Source organism: Rhinatrema bivittatum, chromosome 11, assembly GCF_901001135.1.
Source record: "Rhinatrema bivittatum chromosome 11, aRhiBiv1.1, whole genome shotgun sequence".
Classification (NCBI taxonomy): Eukaryota; Metazoa; Chordata; class Amphibia; order Gymnophiona; family Rhinatrematidae; genus Rhinatrema; species Rhinatrema bivittatum.
Genome location: NC_042625.1, coordinates 96,627,250 through 96,642,574, shown reverse-complemented (window position 1 = coordinate 96,642,574; position 15,325 = coordinate 96,627,250). Strand labels below are relative to the sequence as shown.

Here is a 15,325-nt window from a genome sequence, read left to right as displayed (position 1 = left end):
TGCTTTCTTGAAGGTTGATGGACACAACGGGGAGATTATTCCAAAGGGCATGCAATGGAAAAGGCTCAATCTTGCGCCTCTGCTAACGGTCGACCTTGAGCTTAGAAATAAAATCCAAATTACAGGTAATGCACAGCATCCTGTGTATCATATGGTCATGAAAATCTAAATATTCAGACCAGCACAGAATGACAAAAAGAGAAAGAACAAACGTGATTTGTAAATGATAAGCATAGAACGATACAGACAGAAAAGAGTGACTTTCCTGGCATAAAGTATTGCGTTGAAATGTTCTGCTCAAGAAAAGGATAACCAGAGGGACCTGAGGACGTGTGATGGGACCAAGACTAAGTTCTGATTAATAATAGAACAATGAGGGAGATACAGACAGAGAGCACACAAAAGGAAACGTTGAACCATCTCCAAAAGAATCTCAAAGCTCTGCTGAAGGCATGGGCAGCTCTGCAAACACATCAGTTTATCAAAACTGCCTCCTGTAGGCGCTCCCTGTTGGTTTTCAGGGCAAAACTGAACATTTTTACATTGGAAAATTAAAACATTCATACTTCTGGGTTGGCTCAGTGGCAGTGGAAAGGTCCCCACTTCAATCCCTGAGTTGGGTCTTTCACGCTCCAGGATGGATTGGACCTGGGGCTACTTCTGACTAAAGAGGTCATTTTCCAAGGATTGACACATGTAAATGTAACGTAGCAATTTTCAAATGCTTACTTAGACAGGTAAAGTGCATTTGCATGTGTAAACCCCAGTTTTAAGCGTGTAAATGCTTTTGAAAATCAGGCCCTAAGTGTTTACTGCCCCCAGGAGAGTCATGATCATTGCTTAAGGGTGGCATCTAGTAGTCAGATTCAGATCCCAGGAGTGCAGAGTTTGGGAGGAAGCTCTGGGGCATGCACCAGACTACGTATGTTGGGGCAAGGAGAGATTTATAAAATAGGAGCAAAACCCCCAGGCAACTACGAATGAAAGCATGTGGTGCCAGATCCCTGCTTTTAAATGAGCCAGAAAAACAAAGCTGGACGTGCAAAGAAGCAGAACAAAACTATCAGGTCAAAAAATAATTCACGCTTATATCTCAGCTAAAAACAAGAACAAATGAAGTAATCAGGAATACTCTGGATTTGGCACTCCACTGCGTGATATTGCAATGATAGCTTTCTGGACATGGTAAATCATGGTGCTGCATTGCAATAGTAACTCTCTGGATGCAGCACACCATGATGCGTTATTGCAACCTATAGTTTGGCACGAGTTTAATCCTCCTCTCACACAGCCTGTCTGCAGTCATGATCAGGATATCATTCCCCTTGTGCAGTCTCTTTCTACTGGGTGAGGTCAGTGTGTGCAGTGCCCTCCTGCAGTCTCTTTGTACAGGATGCGGTCACTGTGGGCAGTGCCCTCCTGCACTCTCTTTGTACAGGATGGGGGTCAGTGTGGGCAGTGCCCTCCTGCAGTCTCTTTGTACAGGATGGGGTCAGTGTGGGCAGTGCCCTCCTGCAGTCTCTTTGTACAGGATGGGGTCAGTGTGGGCAATGCCCTCCTGCAGTCTCTTTGTACAGGATGGGGTCAGTATGGGCAGTGCCCTCCTGCAGTCTCTTTGTACAGGATGGGGTCAGTATGGGCAGTGCCCTCCTGCAGTCTCTTTGTACAGGATGGGGTCAGTGTGGGCAGTGCCCTCCTGCAGTCTCTTTGTACAGGATGGGGGTCAGTGTGGGCAGTGCCCTCCTGCAGTTTGTGTATATCAGGTGAGATCAATGTGGGCAGTGCCCTCCTGCAGTCTCTTTGTACAGGATGGGGTCAGTGTGGGCAGTGCCCTCCTGCAGTTTGTGTGTATCAGGTGAGGTCAATGTGGGCAGTGCCCTCCTGCAGTCTCTTTGTACAGGATGGGGTCAGTGGGGGAGTGCCCTCCTGCAGTTTGTGTGTATCAGGTGAGGTCAATGTGGGCAGTGCCCTCCTGCAGTCTCTTTGTACAGGATGGGGTCAGTGTGGGCAGTGCCCTCCTGCAGTTTGTGTGTATCAGGTGAGGTCAGTGTGGGCAGTGCCCTCCTGCAGTCTCTTTGTACAGGATGGGGGTCAGTGTGGGCAGTGCCCTCCTGCAGTCTCTTTGTACAGGATGGGGTCAGTGTGGGCAGTGCCCTCCTGCAGTCTCTTTGTACAGGATGGGGGTCAGTGTGGGCAGTGCCCTCCTGCAGTTTGTGTGTATCAGGTGAGGTCAGTGTGGGCAGTGCCCTCCTGCAGTCTCTTTGTACAGGATGGGGGTCAATGTGGGCACTGCCCTCCTGCAGTCTCTTTGTACAGGATGGGGGTCAGTGTGGGCAGTGCCCTCCTGCAGTTTGTGTGTATCAGGTGAGGTCAGTGTGGGCAGTGCCCTCTTGCAGTCTCTTTGTACAGGATGGGGTCAGTATGGGCAGTGCCCTCCTGCAGTCTCTTTGTACAGGATGGGGTCAGTGTGGGCAGTGCCCTCCTGCAGTCTCTTTGTACAGGATGGGGTCAGTGTGGGCAGTGCCCTCCTGCAGTCTCTTTGTACAGGATGGAGGTCAGTGTGGGCAGTGCCCTCCTGCAGTTTGTGTGTATCAGGTGAGGTCAGTGTGGGCAGTGCCCTCCTGCAGTCTCTTTGTACAGGATGGGGTCAGTGTGGGCAGTGCCCTCCTGCAGTCTCTTTGTACAGGATGGGGGTCAGTGTGGGCAGTGCCCTCCTGCAGTTTGTGTGTATCAGGTGAGGTCAATGTGGGCAGTGCCCTCCTGCAGTCTCTTTGTACAGGATGGGGGTCAATGTGGGCAGTGCCCTCCTGCAGTCTCTTTGTACAGGATGGGGTCAGTGTGGGCAGTGCCCTCTTGCAGTCTGGGTGTACAGGATGGGGTCAGTGTGGGCAGTGCCCTCCTGCAGTCTGGGTGTATCGGGTGCCCACCTTTATTTCCTGTAGTTGGATGGCATCTCTTGATTATAGCAGCAGAAAGCCAGGGTTGAAATCAGCTTCTCCCAGTGCCACTCCTTGTGACCTCACTCTCCATTGAAGCAGGAGCTCGGGGGCAGGGAAATGCCTGCAGTACCTGAAATGTAACTTGTCAAGTCTGGGCTTGGAAAGGGGAGTAATCAAGTCCAAATTCATGGCTGTCTGTCCCAGTCCCGTGGAAATCCATGAGTGCAGCAAGGTACGGATAGGGAGACTTGTGCGTCTCTATACATGAGATAAACACATAGGGCATATGCCATGCTCACACCACAGCACCCATCAAGTAACTGGGCCAGCACCAGTCCACCGAGCCCTAACTCACCTTCCAATCTATGGAAGAATAAACCACCTAGCACAGGTGAGGAGCAGTACCAAGAACCCAAGTGCATCACCACAAGAGAAAGTCAAACAGTTTATAGAAAGCAACTTTTATTTCACCCACTTAACCATAAGGATCCTGAAGACGACGAGTCAGACAGACGTGAGCTTGCTTTGATTCAGATGCACCGATTGCTGGGCAAGGACAAGCACCAAGGGGTGAATGCAGCTCCCACCCCCCTGCCCCTGGCATCCTCTGCCTCTCGGGCTTGCTCCTGTGTCTCTTCCAGGACTGCAGGACTGCCGGCTCTCCTCCCCTCGTTACTCAAACTTGGGCTTTGCTTTCCATCCTCGCCCTCTAACGTTAAGGAGCAGCAGGAGGCCTAGGCAGACGGTGGCAGGGGTGCACATGGCCAAAGGCTCCTTCAGTGCCAGCAGGGTGTAGATAGCACCTAGGAGTAAGGGGAAAAAGCAGAGCTGCACTTATGACGCACACGGCCACAGCACAGCTGTCTTTACTGGTGGACGTCTGGACCCTGAAAGACGCACTCACCACAACTTCTTCCTCATAACCTCTGCACCGATCCCATGACCCCTGGGAGCAATGAGGTTGATAAAGAGTTTGCACTATCCACATCCAAAAAAGAGCACCCGAGTCTTACCACGAAAGAGCAACCCTGTCAATCAGCGCTTCCACCGTCAGCCTGCACATTGCATCGGATGCAACGCCAAAAATCACGCCGCGTGAAGCAGCCAGACCCGGGTGAAGAACCAAGTTCCACAGATAGTAAAGTTACACCGACCCCATGGAAAGCTCAGGGCCAGTGCAAGGCAGAGCAGGAAGGTGACGCATGATGCAGTGCAATGCAGGGAGACAGCTGTGCTGGACTGCAGGAAGGTGAAGCATGATGCAGTGCAATGCAGGGAGACAGCGGGATGAGACAGAGACTGCCTGGACTGACTGCAGGAAGGTGAAGTATGGAGCAGCGCAACGGAGGGAGACAGCTGTGCCTGACTGCAGGAAGGTAACATGTGGTGCAGTGCAACGCAGGAAGACAGCGGGATGAGACAAAGTCTCCTGTGCCTGACTGCAGGAAGGTGACGCATGGAGCAGTGCAATGCAGGGAGACAGCGGGATGAGACAGAGACTGCCTGGACTGACTGCAGGAAGGTGAAGTATGGAGCAGCGCAACGGAGGGAGACAGCTGTGCCTGACTGCAGGAAGGTAACACGTGGTGTAGTGCAACGCAGGGAGACAGCGGGATGAGACAGAGACTGCTGTGCCTGACTGCAGGAATGTGTCGCATGGAGCAGTGCAATGGAGGGAGACAACTGTGCCTGACTGCAGGAAGGTAACATGTGGTGCAGTGCAACGCAGGAAGACAGCGGGATGAGACAAAGTCTCCTGTGCCTGACTGCAGGAAGGTGACGCATGGAGCAGTGCAATTCAGGGAGACAGCAGGATGAGACAGAGACTGCCCGGACTGACTGCAGGAAGGTGACGCATGGAGCAGTGCAATGCAGGGAGACAGCAAGATGAGACAGAGACTGCACTGACTGTAGGAAGATGATGCATTATGCAATGTAACACAGGGACAGTAGAATGAGAGACTGCACCATGAATGAAGGAAGGTGATATAGAGTGCAGTGCAGTGACAGGACTAGGAGGATGAGATGCTGCATTGTGACTGCAGGAGAGTGTGATATGCTGCAGTGCAGGGACAGTAAGATTCTTGCAATAATTAGATAAACTAATTTGCAGGTGTTAGCTAAATCCAGAATTCATACCACAACCAGTTACTGTAGAAATAACTGTGCAATCTAGAAGGACTGGCACTTGTGAGAAAAGCATTATGGTCTGACTAGTACAAATACAGACCTGAAATCTATCCTCTGCATATTGCCCATTTCAACATGCTGCCTGGTCTGAGAAGGGTTGGACTCACATTCGGGTTTATTGTACTTTCCAAAGGGAATAAGGAGGGTTAACAGGGATCAGTTTCAACCTGAAGAGAGCCTCTGGGGGGGGTGTGTGTGTGTGTGTCTGTGTGTGTGTGTGTGTGAAGGACTAGTGCAGCATTGCAGAATCTCCTGCCATGGCTGACTCAGGGAGGAACCAGGTCTGGATTTGTCCCTAGGGCAGCAGAATCTCACTCAGCAGAGAACAGCCCTCGCCTTCCAGGAGAGGAGGGGGGAGTCAGACTGCAGCAGAGAAATTACTCACCTGATCATTTCGATTTCCTTCGTGTAAACAGATGGACTCAGGAGCAGTGGGTTTATGCTCCCCTGCCAGCAGATGGAGATTTATTTATTTATTATTTATTTAACAGTTTTATATACCGACCTTCATAGTAAATAACCATATCGGATCGGTTTACAATTAACAAGAATAAAAAACTGGGGTAACTATTCAAGTAAACGAAAGATAAACAGTAGGTAGGAATGAGTCAAAGTTACAATCAACAGATTGTAACTTTGAGATGGCACAAGCTGACGTCACAGTGGCCCCAGCCTGCCAGTATTCTCTTCAAAGGCCAAATGTGGACAGAGTAGCCCAGAAGGAACTGAAGCTGGTCCCACAGAACTGCCCTTGCCAGTGGAGGATCCAGTCAAGGGAGAACCAAGATCTGGCACTGCCCCAAAGCTGTGACCAACCCATCATCAGAATGGGAAGAGCCAGGCTTAGCAAAATCCGGAGGCAGACAACTCTCCCTGAGCGTCTGCGCAGCGTTGACACAGGTTAGAAGCTCTAATATGACAGCAACATAAACAGGAAGACGCTTAGGCTTCTCGCTTACTGGCGCCATCGAGGTGGAAAGTGTGCGTCGGAATGATTCGCGCTCAGAAAAGAAGTACGCCCAAAAATTAAGCGCCCAGAAGAAAGCAAGGCAAGGCGCACACACAACCTGTAAGCCAAGCACATAAAACGGTTTGTGCGCTTAAAAAGCGCGCCCAAAAACCGAGCGCACGTGTGCGCACACCGACAGCCTGTAGAGGGCAGCAGAACATGCACCTGATCGCGTGAAAACGACTGCCGTGGCCCGCCACGCAGCGTGCAAGAACAAAGCCTAGGTGTGAGGCCGCTCAACCCGCCCGGCTTCCCAGTTCCCCATCCCCAATAGGAGCAGGAACAAATGTTGGTACAGCGCGCCGAGAATGGAGACTGGAGGAAGTCCTGAAGCCCCTCTATCTCTGATTCAGGTAAAACTCTCTCTTTTTTTTTTTTTTTTTTTTTTTTAAAACCTTACCCGAGCTCAGCGCTCACCGGCTGAGTACAGAGACAATCTCAGGCTGTGGGGGGAGAGGGTATCGGCCGTCACTGCCGACTCAGCCTCCTGCACCCACTGCCTTTCAGCTGAACTAGCAGCTAAGTTCACACTGGGAAACCCAGCTACACCTCTGAGGGGGCCACAGAAATCACCTCAGGAATTCTCAACTGGAGGAGGGACCTTTAGTATCAACGCAGGAGAGCGGGGCTTTCTTTTCCTGAATTTAGAATTTCTAATTTCTCCTTTTAAAAAGCTCAAAGCAATCCCCATAGGGAGATGCACGTCCACCATCTGCTGGAGACGGAGAATACTGACAGGTTGGGGGTCACTGCAGGGTTATGTATACTGTGACGTCAGCTTGCTCCGTCTCCATCTGCTGGCAGGGGAGCATAAACCCACTGGTCCTGAGTCCATCTGTCTACACGCTAGGAAAGGGGAATTGACTGGGGAGTGCATGTCTGTGTATGAGGGAGAAGGGATTGGTGCCAGCTGTGTGTACTGCATGTATGTGTCATATTGGGTGGGATGTTAACGGGTGCATGATAGGGACACCTCCCTCACCCACTGCAATTCAAATCCTCCCTCCCTTGTTCTTGGATTCTCTCCCCAGATCCTGGAATCTCCCTTCCTTCCCTCCAGATCCTGAAACCCACTCCCCAACCCTCCTCTTTCCTTCTCACACTCCTTCCCCTTTCTCCTCACCCCATTCCTGATCTCCCTCCCTTCCTGCCCCCATCCCGGAGGTCTCCTCCTTGTACTGATACTTGAGATCACTTTTCTTCATCCAAAAAATGAATATAAAATGATACTAATCCTAGTGTGAAACGGCTTTATTTTTATAATGTAATATAAAAGATGGAAATGTTTGCCAATTTGCTTCTGAATTTTTACAATTTTTTGCCAGAACAGCATCTACCCTGAGCTTGCACAGACCTTCTGCTCCTTGTTGTCCAACCTCGGGGATAGGGGGCGGGCACCAAACCCCTCCGCCCATCACTGGGAGGAACTGAACCTTACTGTTTCCAGTGGTGCTAGAACATTTGCGGAGGCTTTTGCCCAATGCTTTTCAATGCTCGTCCCCTCCAGCTTCATTTGCAAGAGAGTTACCTAACATTGTGTAAAACAATTAAAGCACATTATGAGCTTGTATAGTCTTTCTCTGGTTATGAATCTACGTAACGGATGTGTTTGTAGTATTTTTAGATGTTTTACGATTGTAATCCAATGTGTGTAAGTAATTAGGATCAGCAGAATATAAGTGTTTTTTTAAAAAAGAAATAGTTTGAGAGATATTATATCAGGTGTTTAGTTTTTCCAGTGCATTTAGTGCTGTGAACTATGCTGAACAGATGGTGGCAGAACCAACCAATGTTCTGCAAGTATCCACCACTCCTGCTAACGAGGCTGTTTTCCTAAGCGACCCTCCCCTGGCAGCAGGACTGAGACCATCCAACCCGCCTCTCACAGGCCACAGAAGAATCCCTGCACATGTATTGCACATACGGTAAGAGATGCTACATGCAATGTTCTGCGTTGGATTTGACCTGTGACCTAGCAGATCTCATTGCTCTCACAGTGCACTGAGGTGTTTATCACAGGCCACCAAACAATGCACAGAATCAGGAGATCCCTCACCCACCTCACCTCCTGTACAGTCAGCAGTGCAGCCTGAGGAACGGGGGGGGGGGGGGGGGGGGGGATAGGGGCGCACACCAGCACACAAGAAGGCAGAGAGACGAATCCATGCAGAAGAATGGACAAAGCGACTAAAAGGATTCAATTTAATGCAACTTCAGTAAGGGAAAGTACATAGAGGGGCAGATTTTAAAACTTATGCGCGGGCGTAGATTTGTTCACGCAACCCGGCGCGAACAAATCTTCGCCCGATTTTATAACATGCGCGCGCTGCCGCACGTATGTTATAAAAACCGGGCTCGGCGTGCACAAGGGGGTGCACAGGCGCCGAGCCCGAGGGGAGCCCCGATGGCTGTCCCCGTTCCCTCCAAGGCTGCTCCAAAATCAGAGCGGCCTTGGAGGGAACTTTTTTTCCGGCCTCCCCCCCCCCCCCCACCTATCTAACCCACCCCCCAGCCCTACCTAAACTCCCCCCTACCTTATTTTATTTCTTACGCCTGCTCTGAAAATCTGCCCCAGAGCACACAGTAACCTAACGTTTGCCACATTGTTGCATTTTGCCCTTCCAGAAACTTGAGAGTGATAACCTGTAACTTCTTACAGGTCTGGGACCTTCCCCCCTCCCCCTCCTTGCCCCTTACCAATCATTATCACGGTGAGCACAAAGTTACTGATCTCCTGCAAGAGCTGGGGTCCAAGCGCCAGCAAGACTCCTGCCACGGCCTCTGTCCACCCCACCACCTCCAGGTACTGCACCGGCTCAGGGCTGTAGCCAAATTCTTTCAGGGGGAAGACGTCCGCAAACTGCACGAACTGTGCCCGCTGAAAGGCAAGGATGACGGCGCTTAGGCATTCGTTTTCATGCAATGTGAACCTCCCTGCCCCAGGAAGATGCTTTCAAACCTCAAGCTAGCAGCACATGCAAGCTTGGGAGCGTGGTGGCCCCAGTCCTACCCCTCACTGCCTGGGAGGAGGCACTCACAACCCCCGGGGAAGGGCTCCCAGTCTCAGGAACCGAAGGATCTATTGAAACAGGCAAAATCCCCAGGTAGTCCTGAGTGAGGTTTACAATGGCAGAATCCCAGCCCTTATTCCAACTGAGTTGGGGGATAAAAGGAATTACTTAGCCAAAAAAAGGGTGGGTGATTGGGGGGAGATTAAAAAGAGGTACGGTTTAAAAAAAAACCAACAAACATTTACTACAAAGATGATTATCTAAAACAACTAAATAAATAAAAGATGAGAAAGTGCCTTGGGCTGCTGGGAAGGATCCACATTCAGCCTGGGCCCATTGGCTGCTATTCCAGCAGCATTCACAGTCACCACACCCGGGGGACGTTTGCTGCAGACAATCACCCACCCCACCTTATCTGTTTCAGAAGCTGTGAAGAGACCATTTCTGCTGTGGTCATCAAGTGACCCACGTTTTTAACTTACTTCCCGGTGCATTATGGTAACTGTAGTTCTGCCTCTTCCATCTGAAACGGACACAGAAGGAAGCAAAACTAAAAACTAAAAGGCATCGGGAAGGTGTCAAAAAGCCATGGCCAAGCTGAAATATTGGCTTAGAGTTGGCTCTGCAGCGCTAGAAGTAGAGCAGCGCGAGGGGCAGAGAGCCGGAAGCAGCCTTGGCAGCACCAGCTTAGCCTTTCCATAAAGAGGCTGCGAGAGAAGGAAGGCCAAAGGAGCGGCTCGGGCAGGCAGCGAAGGAGGCGCGAGCCCCCGCTCGCACCGGGAGCCGGCGAAGGAGGCGCGAGCCCCCGCTCGCACCGGGAGCCGGCGAAGGAGGCGCGAGCCCCCGCTCGCACCGGGAGCCGGCGAAGGACGCGCGAGCCCCCGCTCGCACCGGGAGCCGGCGAAGGACGCGCGAGCCCCCGCTCGCACCGGGAGCCGGCGAAGGAGGCGCGAGCCCCCGCTCGCACCGGGAGCCGGCGAGTCTCACCATCTGCAGGTGGAGCTGCGCCGAGATGCGATCGCTGAGTTTCACGGCCCCGGTGAGCAGGAAGAAGAGCCCGAGCCCCAGGCGCAGGACCCGCACGAGCAGCGCCATGACACTGCAGCAGAGGAGGGGCGCCGCCTGCCTGGCACTGCCGCCCTGTGGCCGGAGACAGATTTACCTTCTCCAAGGAGCCCAGGCACAGCCTCGGGTTATCCCGGTGCCCGAGCCAGGCCACGGAAGGCGTCCTCCCTAGCATCAGCCTCCCTCCCCAGCTCCAGCCACACAAGTGCAAGGGCCCGTCTGGGCGTGGGAGTTGCACCCCTGGACCAACAAGCCAGTGCCATTTTACTCCTGCAGGCTCTAAGAACGGTAATACTACAAGTCCCTGCACGCAGTGGAATAATAAACCCAGGACTGGATCGACGGTAATACTACAAGTGCCTGCACGCAGTGGAATAATAAACCCAGGACTGGATCGACGGTAATACTACAAGTGCCTGCACGCAGTGGAATAATAAACCCAGGACTGGATCGACGGTAATACTACAAGTGCCTGCACGCAGTGGAATAATAAACCCAGGACTGGATCGACGGTAATACTACAAGTCCCTGCACGCGGTGGAATAATAAACCCAGGACTGGATCGACGGTAATACTACAAGTCCCTGCACGCAGTGGAATAATAAACCCAGGACTGGATCGACGGTAATACTACAAGTGCCTGCACGCGGTGGAATGATAAACCCAGGACTGGATCGACGGTAATACTACAAGTCCCTGCACGCGGTGGAATAATAAACCCAGGACTGGATCGACGGTAATACTACAAGTCCCTGCACGCGGTGGAATAATAAACCCAGGACTGGATCGACGGTAATACTACAAGTCCCTGCACGCGGTGGAATAATAAACCCAGGACTGGATCGACGGTAATACTACAAGTCCCTGCACGCGGTGGAATAATAAACCCAGGACTGGATCGACGGTAATACTACAAGTCCCTGCACGCGGTGGAATAATAAACCCAGGACTGGATCGACGGTAATACTACAAGTGCCTGCACGCGGTGGAATGATAAACCCAGGACTGGATCGACGGTAATACTACAAGTCCCTGCACGCGGTGGAATAATAAACCCAGGACTGGATCGACGGTAATACTACAAGTCCCTGCACGCGGTGGAATAATAAACCCAGGACTGGATCGACGGTAATACTACAAGTCCCTGCACGCGGTGGAATAATAAACCCAGGACTGGATCGACGGTAATACTACAAGTCCCTGCACGCGGTGGAATAATAAACCCAGGACTGGATCGACGGTAATACTACAAGTCCCTGCACGCGGTGGAATAATAAACCCAGGACTGGATCGACGGTAATACTACAAGTCCCTGCACGCGGTGGAATATAAACCCAGGACTGGATCGACGGTAATACTACAAGTCCCTGCACGCGGTGGAATAATAAACCCAGGACTGGATCGACGGTAATACTACAAGTCCCTGCACGCGGTGGAATAATAAACCCAGGACTGGATCGACGGTAATACTACAAGTCCCTGCACGCGGTGGAATAATAAACCCAGGACTGGATCGACGGTAATACTACAAGTCCCTGCACGCGGTGGAATGATAAACCCAGGACTGGATCGACGGTAATACTACAAGTGCCTGCACGCGGTGGAATGATAAACCCAGGACTGGATCGACGGTAATACTACAAGTGCCTGCACGCGGTGGAATGATAAACCCAGGACTGGATCGACGGTAATACTACAAGTGCCTGCACGCGGTGGAATGATAAACCCAGGACTGGATCGACGGTAATACTACAAGTCCCTGCACGCGGTGGAATAATAAACCCAGGACTGGATCGACGGTAATACTACAAGTCCCTGCACGCGGTGGAATAATAAACCCAGGACTGGATCGACGGTAATACTACAAGTCCCTGCACGCGGTGGAATAATAAACCCAGGACTGATCGACGGTAATACTACAAGTCCCTGCACGCGGTGGAATAATAAACCCAGGACTGGATCGACGGTAATACTACAAGTCCCTGCACGCGGTGGAATAATAAACCCAGGACTGGATCGACGGTAATACTACAAGTGCCTGCACGCAGTGGAATAATAAACCCAGGACTGGATCGACGGTAATACTACAAGTCCCTGCACGCGGTGGAATAATAAACCCAGGACTGGATCGACGGTAATACTACAAGTCCCTGCACGCGGTGGAATAATAAACCCAGGACTGGATCGACGGTAATACTACAAGTGCCTGCACGCGGTGAATGATAAACCCAGGACTGGATCGACGGTAATACTACAAGTCCCTGCACGCGGTGGAATAATAAACCCAGGACTGGATCGACGGTAATACTACAAGTCCCTGCACGCGGTGGAATAATAAACCCAGGACTGGATCGACGGTAATACTACAAGTCCCTGCACGCGGTGGAATAATAAACCCAGGACTGGATCGACGGTAATACTACAAGTCCCTGCACGCGGTGGAATAATAAACCCAGGACTGGATCGACGGTAATACTACAAGTCCCTGCACGCGGTGGGAATAATAAACCCAGGACTGGATCGACGGTAATACTACAAGTCCCTGCACGCGGTGGAATAATAAACCCAGGACTGGATCGACGGTAATACTACAAGTCCCTGCACGCGGTGGAATAATAAACCCAGGACTGGATCGACGGTAATACTACAAGTCCCTGCACGCGGTGGAATAATAAACCCAGGACTGGATCGACGGTAATACTACAAGTCCCTGCACGCGGTGGAATAATAAACCCAGGACTGGATCGACGGTAATACTACAAGTCCCTGCACGCGGTGGAATGAATAAACCCAGGACTGGATCGACGGTAATACTACAAGTGCCTGCACGCGGTGGAATGATAACCCAGGACTGGATCGACGGTAATACTACAAGTGCCTGCACGCGGTGGAATGATAAACCCAGGACTGGATCGACGGTAATACTACAAGTGCCTGCACGCGGTGGAATGAATAAACCCAGGACTGGATCGACGGTAATACTACAAGTCCCTGCACGCGGTGGAATAATAAACCCAGGACTGGATCGACGGTAATACTACAAGTCCCTGCACGCGGTGGAATAATAAACCCAGGACTGGATCGACGGTAATACTACAAGTCCCTGCACGCGGTGGAATAATAAACCCAGGACTGGATCGACGGTAATACTACAAGTCCCTGCACGCGGTGGAATAATAAACCCAGGACTGGATCGACGGTAATACTACAAGTCCCTGCACGCGGTGGAATAATAAACCCAGGACTGGATCGACGGTAATACTACAAGTCCCTGCACGCGGTGGAATAATAAACCCAGGACTGGATCGACGGTAATACTACAAGTCCCTGCACGCGGTGGAATAATAAACCCAGGACTGGATCGACGGTAATACTACAAGTCCCTGCACGCGGTGGAATAATAAACCCAGGACTGGATCGACGGTAATACTACAAGTCCCTGCACGCGGTGGAATAATAAACCCAGGACTGGATCGACGGTAATACTACAAGTCCCTGCACGCAGTGGAATAATAAACCCAGGACTGGATCGTTTGTTGAACAAATCTGAAGCCAATTGCCACCCCTATGATACAGCAGTGAAAACCCAGGAAAACTGAGTCATTGTTCAATTTTTGGTCCACATGAAATTATTTTGCTAGAGACTTAACATGAGTGCATTTTGTAAATTCCCTACACTAGTACTGGAATACCAGGGGCAGGAATGACAAGCATCAGCAGAGCAGTGCAGGAGGGTTGCAGTACTGGAGTAGCAGGGGGTGTTTCAGAACAGGAATGAGGTACACTGGCAGAGCTGAGTGTCTATGTGTGTGTGGTGGGGGGGCAGTACTGGAATAGGAGGGGGTGTTTCAGAACAGGAATGAGGTACACTGGCAGAGCTGAGTGTCTATGTGTGTGTGGTGGGGACAGAGGGGCAGTACTGGAATAGGAGGGGGTGCTGCAGAGCAGGAATGAGGTATACTGGCAGAGCTGAGTGTCTATGTGTGTGTGGTGGGGACAGAGGGGCAGTACTGGAATAGGAGGGGGTGTTTCAGAACAGGAATGAGGTATACTGGCAGAGCTGAGTGTCTATGTGTGTGTGGTGGGGACAGAGGGGCAGTACTGGAATAGGAGGGGGTGCTGCAGAGCAGGAATGAGGTATACTGGCAGAGCTGAGTGTCTATGTGTGTGTGGTGGGGACAGAGGGGCAGTACTGGAATAGGAGGGGGTGTTTCAGAACAGGAATGAGGTATACTGGCAGAGCTGAGTGTCTATGTGTGTGTGTGGTGGAGGGTAGTACTGGAATAGGAGGGGTGCAGGACAGGAATGAGGTATACTGGCAGAGCTGAGTGTCTATGTGTGTGTGGTGGGGACAGAGGGGCAGTACTGGAATAGGAGGGGGTGCTGCAGGTTAGGAATGAGGTATACTGGCAGAGCTGAGTGTCTATGTGTGTGTGTGGTGGAGGGTAGTACTGGAATAGGAGGGGTGCAGGACAGGAATGAGGTATACTGGCAGAGCTGAGTGTCTATGTGTGTGTGGTGGGGACAGAGGGGCAGTACTGGAATAGGAGGGGTGCTGCAGGTTAGGAATGAGGTATACTGGCAGAGCTGAGTGTCTATGTGTGTGTGTGGTGGGGGGGCAGTACTGGAATAGGAGGGGTGCAGGACAGGAATGAGGTATACTGGCAGAGCTGAGTGTCTATGTGTGTGTGTGGTGGAGGGTAGTACTGGAATAGGAGGGGTGCAGGACAGGAATGAGGTATACTGGCAGAGCTGAGTGTCTATGTGTGTGTGGTGGGGGGGCAGTACTGGAATAGGAGGGGTGCAGGACAGGAATGAGGTATACTGGCAGAGCTGAGTGTCTATGTGTGTGTGTGGTGGAGGGTAGTACTGGAATAGGAGGGGTGCTGCAGGTTAGGAATGAGGTACACTGGCAGAGCTGAGTGTCTATGTGTGTGTGTGGTGGGGACAGAGGGGCAGTACTGGAATAGGAGGGGGTGCTGCAGGTTAGGAATGAGGTACACTGGCAGAGCTGAGTGTCTATGTGTGTGTGGTGGGGACAGAGGGGCAGTACTGGAATAGGAGGGGTGCTGCAGGTTAGGAATGAGGTATACTGGCAGAGCTGAGTGTCT

General features: G+C 51.6%; 1 protein-coding gene across 2 annotated transcripts; it reads right to left on the bottom strand.

The window, feature by feature from the left end:
• Positions 1-3,379: 3,379 nt before the first annotated feature.
• On the bottom strand, positions 3,380-10,456 carry TMEM35B (transmembrane protein 35B). 2 transcript variants are annotated; one of them, XM_029571590.1, is made up of 3 exons: positions 10,137-10,294; positions 8,836-9,016; positions 3,380-3,742 (listed from the first exon to the last, which is right to left on the bottom strand). In XM_029571590.1, exons 1-3 carry the CDS (start codon positions 10,242-10,244, stop codon positions 3,612-3,614), a joined length of 420 nt encoding a protein of 139 aa, XP_029427450.1. In that variant the 5' UTR covers positions 10,245-10,294; the 3' UTR covers positions 3,380-3,611. The 2 variants fall into 2 exon arrangements, with proteins under 2 accessions (XP_029427450.1, XP_029427451.1); XM_029571591.1 differs by lacking the exon at positions 8,836-9,016 and having other exon boundaries at positions 10,137-10,456.
• Between the last annotated feature and the right edge of the window lie 4,869 nt (positions 10,457-15,325).

Excerpts from the sequence above, each read along its gene's own strand:
- TMEM35B (XM_029571590.1), bottom strand. The coding sequence starts at position 10,244 with ATGGCGCTGCTCGTGCGGGTCCTGCGCCTGGGGCTCGGGCTCTTCTTC. Across the intron at positions 9,017-10,136 it reads CGCAGCTCCACCTGCAGATG|CGGGCACAGTTCGTGCAGTT; the intron begins GTGAGACTCGCC and ends CTTGCCTTTCAG. Across the intron at positions 3,743-8,835 it reads GCTCACCGTGATAATGATTG|GTGCTATCTACACCCTGCTG; the intron begins GTAAGGGGCAAG and ends CCTTACTCCTAG.